This window comes from Syngnathus scovelli, chromosome 20 (genome assembly GCF_024217435.2).
Source record: "Syngnathus scovelli strain Florida chromosome 20, RoL_Ssco_1.2, whole genome shotgun sequence".
Taxonomy (NCBI): Eukaryota; Metazoa; Chordata; class Actinopteri; order Syngnathiformes; family Syngnathidae; genus Syngnathus; species Syngnathus scovelli.
This window is the reverse complement of record NC_090866.1, coordinates 5,764,130-5,783,025: the sequence shown is the minus strand read 5'-3', so window position 1 is coordinate 5,783,025 and position 18,896 is coordinate 5,764,130. Positions and strand designations below refer to the sequence as shown.

At 46.3% G+C, this 18,896-nt stretch overlaps 1 protein-coding gene across 2 annotated transcripts in view; it reads left to right on the top strand.

Annotated features, from left to right (window-relative positions):
- The window catches only part of LOC125989917 (kelch-like protein 29), an 84,932-nt gene that overhangs the window by 58,055 nt on the left and 7,981 nt on the right, over positions 1–18,896 (top strand). For both annotated transcript variants that reach the window (XM_049756396.2, XM_049756397.2), the window contains 7 exons: positions 1,098–1,236; positions 4,819–5,015; positions 6,269–6,381; positions 6,891–7,037; positions 13,586–13,784; positions 17,392–17,574; positions 18,290–18,470. In XM_049756396.2, the coding sequence (XP_049612353.1) occupies positions 1,098–1,236; positions 4,819–5,015; positions 6,269–6,381; positions 6,891–7,037; positions 13,586–13,784; positions 17,392–17,574; positions 18,290–18,470 (1,159 nt within the window). The remainder of the gene's footprint in view (positions 1–1,097; positions 1,237–4,818; positions 5,016–6,268; positions 6,382–6,890; positions 7,038–13,585; positions 13,785–17,391; positions 17,575–18,289; positions 18,471–18,896) is intronic.

Genomic DNA, 18,896 nt, shown 5'->3' with positions numbered 1-18,896 from the left:
TGATTGAGATCATAGGGTCTACTTATACCAGTGTTAAATCAGTTCTTTTATTTTGAAAACACATATCAGTCCTTCTGTTGAAGTGAATACTTTTGCGCCCCTCTGCTGTTTTCAGAGTACTGTAGGTTGGTAGGATGGCCCTCCATGCATTTCAAATTCCACCGTTTACCAAATGTTCCTATTGTGGAACGTCGCGTCCCGCACAGCCGGCACCGGCAATCAAAAGCTTTAACGGCACAGGAAAAGTGTCCACAATCATCGCATCCCATGTTATGGCTTGTGAATGTTCTCAAAGTGGCCTTCTGGATTCCAAAGCATGACGTCTCCCCCCCCCCACTTCACCCCCACCTCCCGCTGACTTTCCCTCTCAGCATCCCCTCACGGCGCCTCATTAAGACACCAGAAAAACAAGCGCCTCCGACCCGGCGCCGCAGTTGGTCCGACGAGGCGCTACCATACCGAATTTGCATCAGTCGGCTGCGAGCGTGACTCTTTCCCAATCCGGTTGTCGTCGAGATGATTATGTTTGGGGATAAGCAGATAGCAGCGGTGGAAAGGCAACTTTGCGCTAAGTAGGACAATCTATTTACAGCGTGTCACATGAATGGAAAAGATCTTCTTTCAGATTACGAAGAAAAGTCGCACATTGTAATTAGTCATATATTTGGGGGTTAATATGAAAAATATTCCATTTTTGAGAAACAGACATTTTTCATACAATTCATGTTTTTTTTTTTACTTTTTTAGCATCATAAACAGGTGAGCTAATTCTGTGCAGGTTTTGGTTGCATTTATTTATTTCTATTTTTTTTTTTTTGAGGAATGACACCTGTAGTTTTTTTTTTTTTTTTTTTACATATACTACCTTTTGAGAAATCTTCATTTTTGTGGTGTTTCCCAGTATAGCGTTCTAAACAGGGGAGCTAACTAACGACAATATGACTTGATTTTGTTCAATGTTTCTTCTCTGTGTCACGCTGTTGATGCTTCATGTCTGTCCTGAAAATCAAACAAAGCAACTTCTCAACCTAAAATGTCACTGTCTGTTTTTCTTCTCCTATTTTTTTCCCCCTTCTTCTTTTTTTCTTCCTCCGCAGAGATGTTGAAGGAGCTCAACCAGCAGCGGCGAGCGAAAGAGTTTACAGACCTGAAAATAATTGTTGAAGGCAAAGAGTTTGAAGTCCACCAAAATGTTCTAGCTTCCTGCAGCTTGTATTTCAAGGACCTGGTCAAAAGGTTTGCCTTTTCCTGACAGCACTTCTACTTCTCCTTGATCCCACCTGTTCTCTTTTGTAGGGCACATTTGTGTCTCTTTCCTAACCCCACTTAGCTCCACCCCCCTCGCCCTTCTTTCTCTTTCTGTTCTCTCTTTCCATCTTTCTTGCAGGTGCGTGAAGACATTTTTTTTTTGGTTCTAGCGCAGGGCCAGCAGCCATTCCTTCCTTCTCTCCCCCCTCACTCCCACACTCAAATGAATGTATCTGAATCTGGAGCTAAAGGTCAACAACTGGTCATCTCTTACAACCCCCCCCCCCCTCCCTCACCACACCATTTTTAACGCGATTGCTTCATTTTGGTTTGGCTTCCGTGTGTGCAACAGTCAGCTAACTCGAATCATGTCGCTCATTAGAAATTTCATAATGTCCTAGCTTGAAATCCTTGCAGGTGTTTTCAGCTTGACTAACACTTCCTCGGGAGCCCAAGTGGTTCCGCTGCTCACCGTCTTTACGTGGCCTGTTGGAGGCTAAAAGAGAGAGCGCCTTAGGGGGGTGGGGTTAACCTCGTTCGCCCCGCGGCCACGCTGAGCTCGTAAACACGCTGCTTATTAGCCACCCGCCGTTGACGACATTGCCACATTGCCTGTGCTAGCTTACGTAATTAGGGACACCGGAACTTATGAACTAAATGTTTATTTTTATTTTTTTATTTATTTTTTTTTTTTAATATATTTATTTATATATTTATTTTCTATAGATTTTATTTTGATTTTCAATTTATGATCATAGATTTTCTTAGACATTTTTCAAATTGAATGTAGAATTTCTGGTTAAAAATTAATGAATTCATGGTAAGGAATAAAACATTTGGTTCAAATTAATTGCGTTTTTTTCTAGCTTTTAGGAGCCCAGCATCTCTCGTCATAGCCAAGCTTGGAGGTTGCGCTGTTCATTTCAAATTCAGACAGGCGATGGAGAAGCAGACGAGAGCATGCGGCACTGACACGCCAATTCAAGAGTCTGCCTTTGACCTTGGCGAGAGCAGGTAGCCCTTGCGAGGGTCCCTGACCGTGCTCGTGTCAATCACTCGGTGTCTCCCGCTTACCTGGAATGCGTGAAGATGCGAAACCCTCGAAAGACACCTGAGCTTGACAGTTTAATAAGCTCAAAAGCTCCTGAATCGCTTAATTGATTGTAGGGGTGCTTTCATAACTCGTCACTTTTCATGCTAGTTGGCTTAAAAGAGACATTTGGCTCATTTTGCCGTCGCCCTGAGAAAACCACATTTGTTCAAGTACTTGTTATGCCTAATGAAGTTCATGGAACAGCTTCCACTTTTGTTGCTTTCTAACTCGGAGTTCACAATTCTTTTTTTAAATTTTTTCATTTTTTTTTACCAAAGACCCTCTACATGGTAAAATTGAAACATTTTCAGATTTGTTTGTAATATTTCACTTTTTGTTTATTTTATTATTTATTTTTACATTTATGCAAAGAATACCACCCGAGCATTCACCCCCCCCCCCCCCACCCCCCCCCCCACCCCCCCCCCCCACCCCTTTCTCAAACAGCAATCTGACTGATCGTAACCTGCAATTCCATTTCACCCATCAGCATTTTCCAATAAGCGTGCTCACTTGGCATTTAATTTATGGCATCCGTCCGCAGTTTCTGCATCGCTACAACCACGCGGCGCCAACACCTCTGAGCCGGTCTGACACGTTCGTCCTCTCTAGCCGTGCGAAACCCGCCGCTCGACTCACCCCGCGGGAAGGACGGGACTTTGTCCAATTCCTCTCACATTTATGTGTAGTCTTTGTCCTAGTTGATCCCAATAGTGAGACATGTCTTTACTTTTTTATGTGGATTGCAGTTTCATATTAAAGATAATTTTGTATTATTGCTACCAAATTCCAATCAAGAATACCATACAGAAGCGGCCAGAATTTTGGTGAAGTTGTGTGCGCCCAATGTGTGTTTTCTGTGTTTGGCCTTCATTCTCCACCCCTTCTCAGAAAAGTGTAGCATTTTTGTTTTCCCCCACAAACAGATTCTACCATCCCAATGTAGCTCATCTCGACATTTCCACACTCACCGTCCTCCCGCCTCCATTTTTCACACGAGTGCAATCAGATGCTAGCCTCCTTTTTTCAGACGCTCCCTAACGTTTTTCCGCGAGCACTCGAGCCACTTCCTGCTGCACTAATTGACTGGGCTGATGCTATTTTTTTTTTGTTTATATTTGTATTTATAGCTCTTAAATCCATCCTCCTTCCATCATTTTGACCCTCCCCTTTCTTTCTTCTCACCTGCCCACCCCCCTCCGCTCCCCCACTGCAGGCAGGCCTTTGAGCGGGATAAAGGTCAATAACGCTATGTGGCTTTTTGCTTTGCAGGAGGACAAAACATATTAAAAAAAAGACGAAAAAGAAACATTAAAAAAAAAACAAAAAAACTTTGGGTTTTTGCAGCCATGCGGAGACAATTAAATGTCATCATTTTTTTATTTATTTTTGGATGTCCTCACCTCCCCCCTCCCTCCCTCCCTGACTGCGTTTCAAATGATGACTAATGTCTTTGAGTTCATACACTACAGGATATAATTGCAGGTGTGATGGTGGTGGGCTTTTTTTGTTCGAGGGGGCGGGATGCTTGGTTGGGCTCATCTCTTATTGAAAAGTCATGGAACAACACAAAACCCTCCCTGTTAAGGATGGCTGCTGGCTCCCTGTGGAAGAACCGTCTCCCTTCTGCCTTACCCCTTTCTCCCTCTTTCTTTTTTCTTTTAACCATCCCTCCCTCGTCCCACCATTCTGTTGTCTCGTCCTGTTTGTTTGGTGTCCCGTTGAAATTTAGCAGTGAGTGGGCAACGAAGCGACCCGTGAGCCAAATAAATTAATTAATTAAAATAATAAAATTGTTCCCCCCCCCCCGTAATACTGATTGTGCACTTTTAATTCATGCATCTCAGTATTTTTCCAGTTTGTTTGTGTGTTATGAAATAAAATGAAATTGAAGTCATTGGGAGGCGGCGTATCCAACTGCCTCCTCGTTAATGCTCGGCAATTTGCCAGATTTCCAGAACGCGGCGTCCATTGTGTACGTTTTCTAATTCAGCAAAGTGGCTCCAGCAGCAAGACGAAAAAAAAAAGCCAAATCTTGATTGACGCGCGGAAAGGGCCTCCATCCATCTTAATACCGGCCACTTTTCATATGTCCATGGCCGCGGGGATGGGAGTTAAAGTGGTTGTGGGTCGGAAGGGGCGTTCTATTTATTTTGCCCTTGAGTGGATTATTGTTTCACAAGGGACATTAAACATGGGTGGTGAGGTGTTACTTAGCGCCCTAATACCTCCCCCGCGGACAAATTGCCGTCATTCGAGCCCGGCCCGAGTAGCACTTACTCTGCTTCTTATGCCTCACAGCCTTGGGGGAGGTATCATCAAATCGTTTTATACATAGGTCATCTTTTGCAAATTCAGATAAATACAACTCCCCAAATTCTCTCCCTTTGTCTCACAATCTTCCTTCGCCCCACAGCAGCAAGCCCTCTCAAAGCCGACTTCTCTCTTTTTCTCTGTGCCGCCATTGCTCGGACCAGGTCGTCAGGGGAGACGCGCAACGGTGAGATGCTGAAGCTGAGCATGAGCAACATCGGCGCCGACGTTCTGGAGCAGCTGCTGGAGTTTGTCTACACCGGCTCTCTGGTCATCGATTCGGCCAACGCCAAGACGCTGTTGGAAGCCGCCAACAAGTTCCAGTTCAACACTTTCTGCAAAGTTTGCGTCTCCTTCCTAGGTGGGTCACGGCTCATCCCAATACTTTTGTCTCTAAGGTCACCCAAAAAGTTTGGCAAAGTATTTGTTTGGGGGGGGGGGACAGTCATAAAAAAAAACAAAAAAAAAACAAAAACCAGAGCCTGAAATGTCAGTATTTGCATTCCATCTCATGAGTTGTTTGGGGTATAGCGAACGCAAGAGAAGCGCATGTCGGCAAAAAGGTCAGAGGCGGGCGAGCGGAGAAAAGAAAACAGCAGAAACAGCGCCTATTGATTTGTTTTTCTCGATTTGGGCCACACAACACCGAAAAAAAGAAAAAGCAAACATGGAAGCCATTTGTAGACTTCATTTCCTCTGAGACGTCAATTCATTCAGCCTCGACAAGATTCATGACATTTTAGCACATTAGAGCGGCTCGGGGAGGGAGCGGCGCTGTGTTCGCGTACGAATGTTTGTCCTTGAGAGAGGAGAATGAGCATGTCAAATGTTAGGAGAGTCACGTTGACCTACTTTCTTTGACGTCAATTCAAAGAACTCAGATACTTGCGGAGAAACAGTTGATGGTCCACTATCACACACTCACACACACACACACTCACCCCTGGTGTGTTTTGGCTTTGCCTCTGTTGACCGCTATTTGTTTTGGGGCTCAAATAAAAATCAAAAAAAGGCCTGGCATGGGTCCCTCTCCAGGGCAATTATTTAATCAGCCGCTTTTATGGAGCCAGTTCATCAGTCCATCTGATTGCATGTTGATTGCTAAAGTTCTGCTCTTTATATTGTGATTGCTCGGGTCAAAAGCAAGCTCTTGTCAAAGATCTGAGGGGTTCGTCAGATCTCCCCCTGCTGGTCATTTCAAGATCTACCTCTAACGTGCCGCCGGCTAATCCCTAATCCTACTCCCCGTGATCGATTCTTGCCCTGTTTGTTTGTCCCGGGAGGCGTTTGGAGTTATTAGACGTGTCGAGGTAGCTAGAAAGCTGATAAGCTGTGACACAATCCCTCGACATCATCTTCGACGTCCACCATCTCTCTATCGACCGAATCAATCTGTCTGTGTTCTCCCCTCATGGGTCTTCTGACCTGACCTTCTTCTTCTTCTCGGTCTTCCGCTTGGGCTTCACCATTTAGTCAATGACCTGTTTTTTTTTTTTCTGTCGGGCTTTGTTTTGTTTGGAGTCATAAGCGTGAAATAGTAACATTTGTGGCTTTCAGCTCCAATGCTTTAAGCAAAAGCACTTTGAAATTCCAAATCTTCTTTTCTTTTCGCAGAGAAACAGCTGACGGCGGCAAACTGCTTGGGAGTCCTGGCCATGGCCGAGGCCATGGCTTGCACAGAGCTACACAACATGGCCAAAGCCTTTGCACTGCAGAACTTCCCTGAGGTAAGTTGAGCAACAGACACAGAATTTTCTTCTATATTTGATGCAAGGACGAACTCGACATCCTCGACACGGCCCACAACTAATGTTGTGCGCCATGTGCAGACATTTTGAGCCACGCTACTTGCAGCCATTTATGTAAGTCAGTGATTTAAAATTGGCTGTTGATTTATTTTTTTCCCTCCCCATTTGTCTGCTTGGTCATGTAAAATGGAGGCTCTCTTTATGCCTGAACATCAGTTTTCCTGTGGAAGAGGGAAGTTTGATGTACTCCTTTGGTTATTTATAATGTGATGGATATTTATTGAAAAATGCAGCCAGTCAGAACGAGCAGTATAAAAAAAAAAAAAAAAAAAATGCTATATGACTCCGAAAATGTTCCATCGGTGTGGTGGTGTATCATTTTATGTTGACTGGAAAGCTTGTGAGGAAGGGATGCAATAAGTAGCAAATCAAAAAGTCAGCTTGCAGATTCAGAAAATGTCCACTTATTGGATGTGTTTGATGATCAGGTGGCGGGACAGGAGGAGATCCTGAGCGTGTCCAAGGAGGACCTGGTGGCCTACCTGTCCAACGACAGCCTCAACACCAAAGCGGAGGAGTTGGTATACGAAACGGTCATCAAGTGGATAAAACGGAAATCGGGCTCCAGAGTTCAGGTAAGGGAAGATAAATATAACCATCCCAATTCTAAAAATGTTTTGCCCTCTCAATGTTGTCTTGGTTCCTCATGAGACAAGCAAAGGGTAGACAAACACAGCCGCCGCCGTTTTTTGTTTGTTTGTCGGCGAGCTGTCAGGCGATTCAGTTCATCACAATCACAGGTTACATCCTCAAGATTGATATCGGCAGCAAAATTGGCACGATGCGCCCAATCAATAAAGCCTCAAGGTCGCGGTGTCATCATCCGAAAGCAAACGAAGCATCCAAGGATATCTGCGCACCGTTGAAACCTCGGGTCATGAGAATTTGATTGATTCCGACGGCAAAAACCGCAAACGCAAAAGGGCTGATTTTTATGGGCTGTTTGAAAATGGAAGCGAGATTAGCAGATGAATTGCCGCCCATCCGTCATTGGAAGAGTCATCCATTCTCGGCGAGCGCCAGCCCGCTTCCTCCGGATCAGACGTCCAAAATCAATGCGCCCCTGTCGGCGCTTACATCATTATTCCTCATTCTGCGTTTAGTGTCGTGCCTTCGATCTACGTTCCTATCGCGTCTTCGTCAAGCGTACTTGGCGTACTGGCAAAGCGCTTGCGATGCTCTGATGCGAGGCGCCTAGACGTTTTATGGAAATACGATGTCGTCACCTAAGTAACTAGTTCAACTGAACTCTAAATAAGTGAAAATGACTTTCATGGACTTTCTAATTTCAACATCACGGAAAGACTGTTGTTGAGGGTGCTGTAACATTGACCGAGTGATGTCCGCTGCATGTCCAAAAACTCAACGCCGTTCGGTCCAGCAATCTTCCCCTCTAATGGAGAGCAGAGCTGTTCCGCAGAAGTGGACTTGCGGGGGCGAGGGGGGGGGAGCATTTTTCCGCTTGTCTGAACAAGCCATTCACATATTCCTGAGACGCGAGACCCCGGGTCACCTTGCGTTTGAGCCAAAAAGAAGAAGGTACAGAAGATTGGAAAGATGGGGAGGAACAATCCAAGCGTAGCAAGGGGCAACTTCGAATCTTGTGCCCTGACCTCCTCGGGCGGGAACCGAAAAACGCCTCCTGTGCATTCTTCTCCCGTCGCGCCGCATTCATGGCCCACATCCACCGACGCTTCATCCCGAGGGGGAAAATCACTCCTGTGGAACCTGTGACAACTTTTTATGACATGTCAGGGCACAATGTCGCCGCGCGACTTTTAAGCTGTCAGCTCGTCATTATGTGCGCGCGTGCAGCTTTGCATTCATCTCAGCACGCCCCCGTTTTTTTGCGTGTTAAGCCGCGGGCTATATTGGGGAAAAGTGGCATATTGAACGCGGTGGGTAAATAATATGCAATTTTCTCTTTCCGCTAGCCTGTCAGCTTGCGGCAGGAAACGAGGCATGGACATTGCTCGGAGACTGAAGCGAACATTAGAGTGTGCAGTCCGGGGAAATTGTACGGATTTTAGTGGGGTCCTCACACGACCTTACCAAAATGTATATAAAAAGTGTAAAACTGTCTTTTAAATACAGAGGTCTCCACTAACTCGCAATTTGGCTCTCATTCTCTGAAGGACGAAAGTTTCTCGTCGCATGAAAAAAAAAAAAAATACAATTAACCCCACTTAATGGTGCGTGGGTGAGTCTTTTGTGCTTTGGAACTCAAAAGACAATGGCTAAATTAAAATCGACGTTGCAGGTAAAATGGGGTCATATTTGTCGTTTTAGACCACGGCAAAGCAGTTTAAATATGCATGCGCGGGCTCGCATCACCTCAAAGCACTTTTGTCCTCTGATATTCATTTTGCCATCATTTGTTCTGACATTCCAAAAAACGTGAAGGGGGAAAAAAGACTAAGAAAATGACATTAACTTATTATGGGAGTCCCACATAAGCACATGAAGTAATACCTTTAACTGTGTTCATTGGGCCCAAGAACGGCAAATGTCGTGCCGGGCTGTTGTTATTCCCGCTAATGGCTGGGCCGGCTTTTTTTTTTTTTTTTAAATCAGCCAAAGCACGCTATTAAGTGTTCTTTTTAGCCACGTTACAGTCACTGGCCACTTTCCAAAGAGACAATTAATCAGCCTCTTTTGTCACCTGGCCAGATAGGCTCTGCTATGAAATGAAATGTCGACGTGATGCCTAATGGAGGTCCCATTCAGCCTTTTGGCAGAGACTGGCCTTCGGTAATTGAACGAGGGCGGCGGCGATACAAAGGACTGCCGGGTGGAAGTGAGGACGAGGTTCCTGCTTTCACAGCTGGTGGAAAAGCATTGCGGGAAACTTTCAAGTCTCGAGCATATGTTGATCCAAATCAAATATAACGCTGTTTTGATCATCAAGCATTTAACGCCCTCAGTTTTGTTCGTCTTGATAATAGCAACGTTAAGGTATGGCGTCCTGAGACTTTTTTTGTGGGTTCACTCATAATAGATACCAATTTTTTAGTTGCTAAGTGAAACTGGCATTAGTGGCTATTTTTTATTATTATTATTGTTTTTTTTAAATGGCTGTGTCAAACCAATATTATCAACTTTATGCACGTGTCCTTGAGACAAATGTCCATTGGCGACCCAGATTTTTTTTCAATCTTCTAAATCTATCAACGGTGTGAGTTTGGGATACAATACAAAATGTAATCAAACAGAATTAGGTCAGTGAGAGCATGTCGTGTAAAAGCGGCCATTGTCTCATCCAAAATATTAGTGTTGCCCGATGTTTTCAAATCAGGGGTGGGGGAGGATGGGTCAGGGGATTGGATGCAGGCCAGTGAACTGTGGACCTCCACGGACATCTGTGTGGTCCCAGAGCGTGCTCAGTCCTGATGTGTGCAGCCAGATGGACGCGCCCACTGGACCGTGGCAACTTTACAGGTCAAAGCCGCGCTCGCTTACGCTGGCTTCAACCTCCTACTGTGCATATTTGCCAGGAAGCTAATACTATGCTACTACAATCCGAGCACTATCTTCAGGTGTACCTAATATTTTGGGCAAACAGAGACTTGTCTTTCCGTGTGCAACGAAGAACTCTTGCAGCTGAACGTGTTCCTTTTCTCCCGATGAAGCCATGCTGAAACGCGTTGCACCTGTCAGTCGTGGCTCAGGGCGACATGCTCCCTACTCCCTCCCCCGTCTGTTCTTCCACTCACCATCAACCAACCCCCTCATTCGCCTTCTCGTTCACATCCTCCCCAACTGACACGCACTCGCACTCATAGTCACGCAGACGGCGAAAAACACCATTTGCGGCCAAGCGCGAGCGTATTTTGCTCCCGCGTAACGCGTGCCGGCGCTCTGTCATTGCAGTTGAATGCGTTTGTTTGTGAGGCTGCGCGCTCTTTTACACGCGAGTTATTATTCATGTGTGTAGGGGGGGGTGTCTATTTTTCAAACTCAACCAGATGACATGACCCTGTGTGTGTCATTTACTTGAGTCGTTTGGCTTTATTGAAAATTCTGACTGAAGCAGGCTGCTGTCATATATTTTGCTTTAGACTGGGTGAAGCAGCATATGGCTCTCACTGCCAACATGTAGAAGTATGTCGTCATGTTTGTTGTTTTGTGCTCACTTGGGTGAAAACGAATAATTCTACCAGGCATCTCTCTGGATTGTTTTTGTGTCTTGAGTGCTTATGTGAGCCCATTAGCGAGGGAGGCTTGCATGTTGCGAGTCACGTTGTTCACACATATGGTCTTCTCATCCTTGAATTGAAGAAAAAAAACTAAAAATAGCTGCCGCACATGAGCTCGGACCTCCCGCAGGGAGCTTCCATATGTCAGCCATGTTAGCGCTCGCACGCCGCTTGTCATAATAAATGAGCATGACCAACAGAAACTGTTAAAACTGCAGCCTACCTTTGTTGATAATATTGGAAAAATGTCCTTCTTTGTTGTGAAGACTTTGCTAATTCTCAATTTTGATCGAAAAACTCCGATATGCCATACTAAATGATAACAATTGGAGCGATTCTTTGTTGACAGTATTGAGTCGGCCTAATAATAGCCTTTTTTCCCCTGAAGTGGTCATTTTCTAAAGCCTTGTGTCAGGTCAGGGAAGACGAAGGTGAAATCTCGCAATTCGTCTGTCAGGACGACGCTCGCATTTACTTGAAAGCGAGAGAGAGAAAGCGATATGGCCGCCAAGCCCGGCAAGGATGGAGAGAAATGGAGTCTGCCGCTCCCCGCGCTCACTCTCAATTGTCAAACATGATTCACCGATGGGAATGTCATAAGCGATGTCCCTCGGAGATGTCCCCCCCGCCCCCTTTGAGAACACAGAGGTCGTTATGTGTACTCAGCACACTGAGCTCTAACCTATCATTTGTAGTCGACTCTGCTTGTGCCGCTTTTGAGTAAAATGACGAAATTCAGAACCCCCAGCGGGGAACCGCCAAATCGATGTCTAACGACTTCTGCCAGGTGCGGTTGTCTGACATTACACAATGGAGGCGATATAGCAAATAATTTTCCATACTGCAAATTGCTTACGCTATTTATCGCAACGTAGTCGTATAGTCGCGGCCCTATGTTGCCCCTTGCTGTTTGTAGGGAGGAAAATTCACTCAACTACTTTTGCAATACTTTCTGTATTTGTGGCGTCTTTTTTTTAAACATGGAAACTGACACCTTGAGAATCTGCTGCAAGCGCGCATCTCAGTTCCATTGTGAGCGTAGGAGGACAAGTGTGGAGTGGTGGTGGCGAGAGAGAAAGAGAGAGAGAGTTTGCTACTGAGCTCAGGATGAGGAAAGTGCACGTTTTTCACAATGCATTGTGAAATGGACTTTATTAATCATGTAGCCCTGCTGCGTCACCATTTACAAATCGTAATAGTTGCAAAATGGTTTTATTCTTGTCAAAATGTAATTTTTTCATCACATGGCCATTTTTTTGCTACTGTTCCCCAGAAAGTTCAGTTGAGTGAAGAAGGGAGGGGAAAAAAAGCAAGTCAAGTTGAGCACTGTATTGAGAGCTTGTCACTGTCAGTTGTTTTTTGGAAATCCCAGCAGCGGTTGCTGTGGTAACCTCCTCTTTGCATCAGTTGATGGAGTCGTCCTGTTTGCGGGTCACATTGTGACGGTTCAAATTTGATCTAGGATTACAGTAATCCAATTTTTCAAGTTGCTAAAAAAAAAAAAAAAAAATAGAGCAAAGAAATGCCAAACCTTTCATTGGAGTTCCAGCCCAAGATAAAAACAGTAAATAAAATTGCCATACTCGGCTCCCTCCAAAGTGATTGATTTTTTTATTATTGAAGTAAGCTCAGATGGTAAATTGTTGCCCTCTTGGGTTTCTCCAAGTGCCAACACAAAGACTTTGCGGCTCGAGAGCTGTGAAGCCTCCGAGGCCTTTGCTCTTTTCTCTCGACTGAGAGGGGCGATTGTCTGGCGAAATCATTTTCTTCAGCACCCGCCGAGCAGCTTGAGTTCATACAGTATTTTTATTATTTTTTTGATCCTCAAGGTCGTAGGTGTTCGGATGTCTCATGGTGAAAAGTTGCACTTTGAGCTTCACTGAGGCCGATTGCTTTTTTTTTTTTTTTTTTTTTTGGGACAGCTCTCCGTCGCTAACTTATGTAATGTACTTTTCCCTCTCGGCTGTCTGCTGCATCTCTTAACTGAAAATGTCCTCACAGGCAAAACCCAAATTGGCCACTTGTAAGGCAGCGGCAGGCCGAACCCAAAAAGCTTTAATTGAAGGTCAGGCCGCCGAGCGCAGGAAGTAGCGTGTCTTAAACCTGCCAGGTCCCGCCCGTGTTTACCCGAGCGGCTTGCTTGATAAACTGTTTTGGCAGACGGCGCGCTCCCCTGTGGGTGACGCTAGCCGACAGTTCCATCTGCGGGGCTCACTGAGAGGAAATGTCATCAGCAGATGTCCGCCTCCCTCCAGCCTCCCTACTCTAAACACTCTGCTAGTCGAGCTTTGTTTATGTGTTGCCGTATCGCGGTAGATGAGAGTAAACATAAAATGAGGGTGCGTCCAAATTTTGTGGTGACAGCATGTCGCTGCTCTGTCATTGGCTGACAAATTATTTTTAACGACAGAACCGTCCCATTAAAAAATGCTCCGTTCTTGTCGCCTTAGAGCGCGAAATTTTCATGCTCGAGTTAGCATCTTAGAGTGGAGTCATCAAAACTCGTACCTTAAAATGTTTGCTTCAAAATCAAAAAGAATTTTCCAACTCGACTTGTTAGAGTGCAAAGTTCAACTCAGGTGTGTGAGGCGAGATACTCGGCTTATTATCGACTTCTTTCGTCTGTCAGGGAGTCTCTTGTTTTTCGCCCCCTGTCCAGCTGGGCCACGTAGCGCCGAGCTGGCCGAGGTCATCCCGCTCATTCTGGGCCTGCCGCTGTGACACTCGGCAGCGGCTTGTTTACAGCTTTTGCTGTCGTGCTGGCCGAGCCTCCCACGGGGATCCGTGCGGCCGCACTTAAACACACATTCTGCAGCTGTAGATGAGGTTGCCTTAGCAACTGCACCAGTACCTATTTGATTTAAGTTCAAATGTGTATGTATGTAAAAAGAAAAAAAATTGATTTATATATCGTCCTTCCCTTCCAGCATCTGTCCGATCTGCTGGCGTCAGTGCGGCTTCCCTTCATCCACCCGTCCTACCTGCTCAACGTGGTGGACAACGAGGAGCTGATCAAGTCTTCGGAGGCGTGCCGTGACCTGGTCAACGAGGCCAAGCGCTACCACATGCTGCCGCATGCGCGCCAGGAGATGCAGACGCCGCGCACCAGACCGAGGCTCTCTGCAGGTAACGCACACCTACGTCGCCACCCGCAGCACAACACGAGCGAGTGAGCGAGCAACAACACGACACAGCATCGCGTGCACTTTTCATCTTGCACGGCATCAAGGTGACACAGAGGTCATGTCGCCATGAGGAGACGTCGCCTTGTATTGATTTTGGCCCACCGGTTAGGTAATGGGTCATTTTGTGTAGCGTGTGTGTGTTGCATTAAGTCAGTTTTAAGCGTAAAGCATCTTTGGAAGTGGAAGCAAAAGCGCCCGCTCTGATGTCATTTTGCAAAACCTAATGAAGGATACTTAGTGTAATTGAAGTCCATCTGGGACATCCTGAGCTTTTCCACCACAGGCCGTGTACACAGAAGAAGAAAAAAAGAGGCAGGGCCACTTAACCTTGCGTTGAGCAAAACATGCTTCAAAGCAATCCACTATACTGAAGGTCAACAGATGCCGAGTACTTAGAAGGACTTATAACGGGGAGAGGGAAAGTAATACCGCCGCTCAGCTTTATTGTCAACCTTATTTGTGCTATTAGGATTCGATTCGAAAATTCTTTGTGTATTTAAATTGTAAAAAAAAAAAAAAAAAAAGTATGCAATCTTGTAAGAGTCCAAATTGAAGCTGTTCTAACAACACCTAAGCACTTTGCTGAAATGTTATCATTCTACTGCTTGGAAACGAAACATGGCGGCCATTTTACACTGGAGTATTGTATTTAGCATTGATAATGTTGCTGAACATGTGCAGCGCTTGGTTAGAGTTAGCGAAAGGAAAACGAAATTAGAATGCTCCAAAGTGAAAGTTGGTGAAAAGGGCAGATGGTTTTGTCCTTGAATATTTTTGCTTGAGTGTGTGTGTGTGTTTGTTTGATAGAAGAGTGTGTGGTCTTAGTGTGTGTGTGTTTAAAAAGGCGCGTAAGCAGATGGAGCGCCACCTGAGCTCTGTTGATAAGACTGTCAAGCGTAAAAAGAAAAGAAAACTGCCATCCGTGAAGCACTTCTTGCTGAGCAAGTCAATTTGTGGACTCAGTGTGTGCGTGTGTGTGTGCGCGCGTGTGTGTGTATACACATGTGTAATATGCTAATGAATAGCTTTCAAAACACAACGTTAACTGAGTTTAAGGCTAACATTGACGTCGTCACTGGCGGTCGCTATAAAGTAAGAAAGAAAAGTCTCGCCAGCATCTGATCACATGACTTTGAGCGTCAAAATATTTTGGCACTGTCCCAATGAGCACGCGTCGATCCTGACTGTCTTGTCCCTCCTTGTCGATGCCGGCGCCTTTCTTTCAAGCTTTAATTAAAAGTGTGGTGTCTGCATTTAAGCAGGCGGCAAGGTGAAGCTGTCAGAGGCTGGCAAAGACAATTAAAGGCGTTTTAACCCCGACTTTGTTGATACTTGTCCGGCTCACAGTCATTACCGAGCCTCGCCGTTTGTCTCTGGGAGTAAATGCAGCGTGAGATTGCTTGTGCCACTGTGGATTCTCTTCGGGTTGCCTTACTCGCACGCGACAAAAACATTTATCCTCACCGCTAAGTTGTCTCTTCCAAAACCTGGAACTTCATTGATGCCTACATTTTTCGTTTTCAGCTGAGATGAATTCAACCAAAATGTAATTGAGAAGCGTGACATACGTCAGTCATACGTTGGCGGTGTGAGCCGGTGATGTTCTCGCGGATTATCGGTAAAATCTCCTCCTGTGCAGACTCATAAATTTGACACAGATAAGCTAAATCCAGCTTAGGTGGAGCGCATGCGGAACGCTGACCCGTCGGACCCACTGCAAAGCCGCTGCTACCTCTTCCAGCATTCATTACAGGCACAGGAACATCCATCCGTCCACGGGAGTGTTGGGATTTCCATAGCCGGTTGTTGCTAGGCAGAATTATAATGGCCATAGAAAATTCTTCACTTAGACCACATTTGGGGCCCTTGAGTGAGTCAAGTCAACCAGTGGTTGAGTATGAAAGGCAAACATCCTAAAATGCTCCCACACACATACAGGCACTTGGTAGCGCCATCATGGGGGCGCCCCCGGCCTCCCCCCTCAACATCGTCATAGCAAATTAGCACCCCGGGAGACAAATCACAGTATTAGCAAATGAGAGCAAATGGAGTAAAAAGGGAGCATGATAAGACATTACGCTTATGGACCTGCAGCCAGATAGAAACGGCTCCCACAGCGAGGCATAGACTTTGGATGTGTGTGTTTAATAGTGTATAAAGAAATATATCAAATTATAACATTTATAGAAAATAAAAATAGAATGAAAAATAAAAAATTGTTTCAAATAAATACAACTGTAATTTTACAAAACAATTCAAACATTATACAATCAAATAAACTAACATGTACAGGTTGCCATGTGAGTGACGGATTAATCTGATGCATGAGTCATTATTTTCTGGCTGACTCTCAGGAGACCTTTGTCTCCTTGCTGATGGGGAAAAAAAATAAAGTCAGGGCCAATCGTTTCCCGTGTGTTGCTTTTAAACTCTTGTCAGAAGGAAAACATCAGCTTGTCAAGCCTTTTTCATCCCCAGCCGCCTCCTCTTTCTTCCTACCTCCAGTTGAGTGGCGGCCGCCCCCTCGCCGAGCCTGAACCCAATCCGCCGCCGCCCCTTCCCTCGTGACCGCTTCCATGTTCTGACAGGCCCGCGTTGAGTTTCGCTAGTCCGCCGACGCGTCGAAGGCTTCAAGGATCGTCCAGACGGGCAGACCGTCGCCGACGCGGGCAACCGAGCGGAAATGGCCCCGAGCCGCCGTGTGCGCTCACGTGCGCGGCAGGTGCTCAGCGCTCATTTCTGTCAATTCACAAACAGAGAGCGCTGTCAGAACACGCTTGTCGTGGCTCTGCACGACTTAAGCCCGAAAAGACTGCGAGCGCTCCGCCCCACCCCATCCTTGTTATTTGTTTTGTTCTGAACTGGCGTCTCGCTTCATCTTGAAGCGAGAAAAAAACACCTTCAACCTCCTTCGCCCGTCTCATCCATCAGGGAGCCTCTTAAAGCCTCACCCCGGAAAAACGTCCACTCAGCCACAGGCTGTCGGCTAAGCTCAGCGTCGGCCTTATTGTTGGCTGTCTTCCTCCTCGCCTTTTTTGTTCCCGCGGCTTTGACGAGAAAACGATGGCGAAAATGGGGATTGCGCTTGGTTTGTTGTTTTGCAAGCAAAGGAAGCGGCGGGTCGAAAAGACTCCACCGAGCGGCAATATTGATCGGGCACAAAAAGATGAAGATCAGTCCTCGATCCCTCACCTTTTTCTTCAATCCTGGCTATCCCGACAATCCCGTCCCCCTTTGGCACCACTCATTCAGGCTTCCTCGTGACCCCCCCCCCCCACCCCCCCTTTCCTGCTGCTCTCAAACACACTGCTCACTAGTGTCTGGTGGCTGCCTTGTCGCCCGACGGAGAGTTGTTTATTGGCAGCCTGCCAGCCTGTTTGTGTTTTCTGGATCACTGCTGTCTTTATAGCGCCCTCGGTAGTGAGACGACTGTTTCCGGATGGATGCCAGTTAGCTCCGCATTAGCAGCAGATTGAGCCCTGTGGTGGCGTCAGCTTCTCCCAGACGTCCGTCCACCTTCATCACCCTCCTCCTCTTTCTTTCCACAGGTGTGGCGGAGGTCATCGTCCTGGTCGGCGGACGCCAAGCCATCGGGATGAACCAGCGCTCCCTGACGGCGGTCACCTGCTTCAACCCGCAGAACAGCAAGTGGTACCCGCTGGCTAGCTTGCCCTTCTACGACAGAGAGTTCTTCAGCGTCATCTCGGCCGGTGACAACATTTACCTGTCGGGTGAGTCAATACGAGTGTGAATTTGAATCATCCTGAGCCATGCTACTTTTTTTTTCCCCCCACGTTGGTAATAGTAACAAGCGGCATGACATGACCCGTTGTGACTTGCCAGATTGGTGGCAAAATAGTAAATCACAAAGAACGGTCAAGGTCAAAACGAAGCATTACCGGTGACTTTTAAGAACTATTTAAAGAGCGCAAAAAGGGCGACGTGACTCGCTCATCCTGTACGTCGCTTTTTCTTCTCTTCCATCGGGACGGCATTTTTCTCCCGCCACGCTCCATTTGCGCCTCCTTTTCAGCGCAGCGGCCGCGCACTCACCTTGACACCGCGACAGGATCGGTCTTACTGGCTGCTCGCTCTCACGCTCTCTTTTCATATAAATGGAAATGTGTGTTTGGCGGCGGGAACAAGCGCCATCGTCGTGTCCGTCGGGAGCCCGACAAGCCGGTGGGGAAATCAGAGTTTTTAGACTGGGTTAGCCAATCAGCTCCTGCTAGCACTGCTAGCACTTCCCTACTTAAATGACATCATCGGCATTAACATTTTGATGACTTCAAAGTGCCCCAACAGCACTTGGCCAATTTTTTTTTTCGGTTTGGTTGTGAGCCAAAAGCTTTGAGTGAAAATTAATAATAACTGGAGCGGCAAATCATTACTTTTGTCCGAATGCAGCCCGTCATTTTTTTTTTTAATGTGTATTTGTTTTTGCAGGTGGCACCGAGTCAGGGGTTATGCTGTCTGACGTGTGGTGCTACATGTCCCTGCTGGATAACTGGAACTTGGTGTCCCGCATGACGGTGGCCCGCTGCAGACACAACAGCCTGGTCTACGACGGCAAACTCTACGCCATCGGAGGCCTGGGCGTCTCGGGCAACCTGGACCACGTGGAGAGGTGAGTCTCAAATGGCGGCATACAGTTCATTTTTAAGACCATGAAGTTCAAAGCTTCTATGTACACGACCCAGATTGATTTTCTGGAAAAATCCAAAGATTTCTTCCTCTGATGTGTGTGCCCCCTCCCGCTCTCGCCTCCCGATTTGTGGTTGAATGAGCCGGCTAATGTGCGCCGCGTGCAGCTAGCAATGTGTCATTGCGACAAGGAGGCAAAAGAAGAGTAAGATGAGTTGCCGTTATTGTTGTTGTTGCTATGTGAGGAGTCTGTGAGGCGAGACTAATGTAAGCCGCTTCATGCATAATTTACTATCAAAGTTTTATGGAGATTTGATTTGTACCCGCATGCTCGTTTTGTTTGGCAACACCACTTATGGATGACACACAAGCCATGGCGTTTTTAGCTATTCCTTTTGAAGCAGAACAA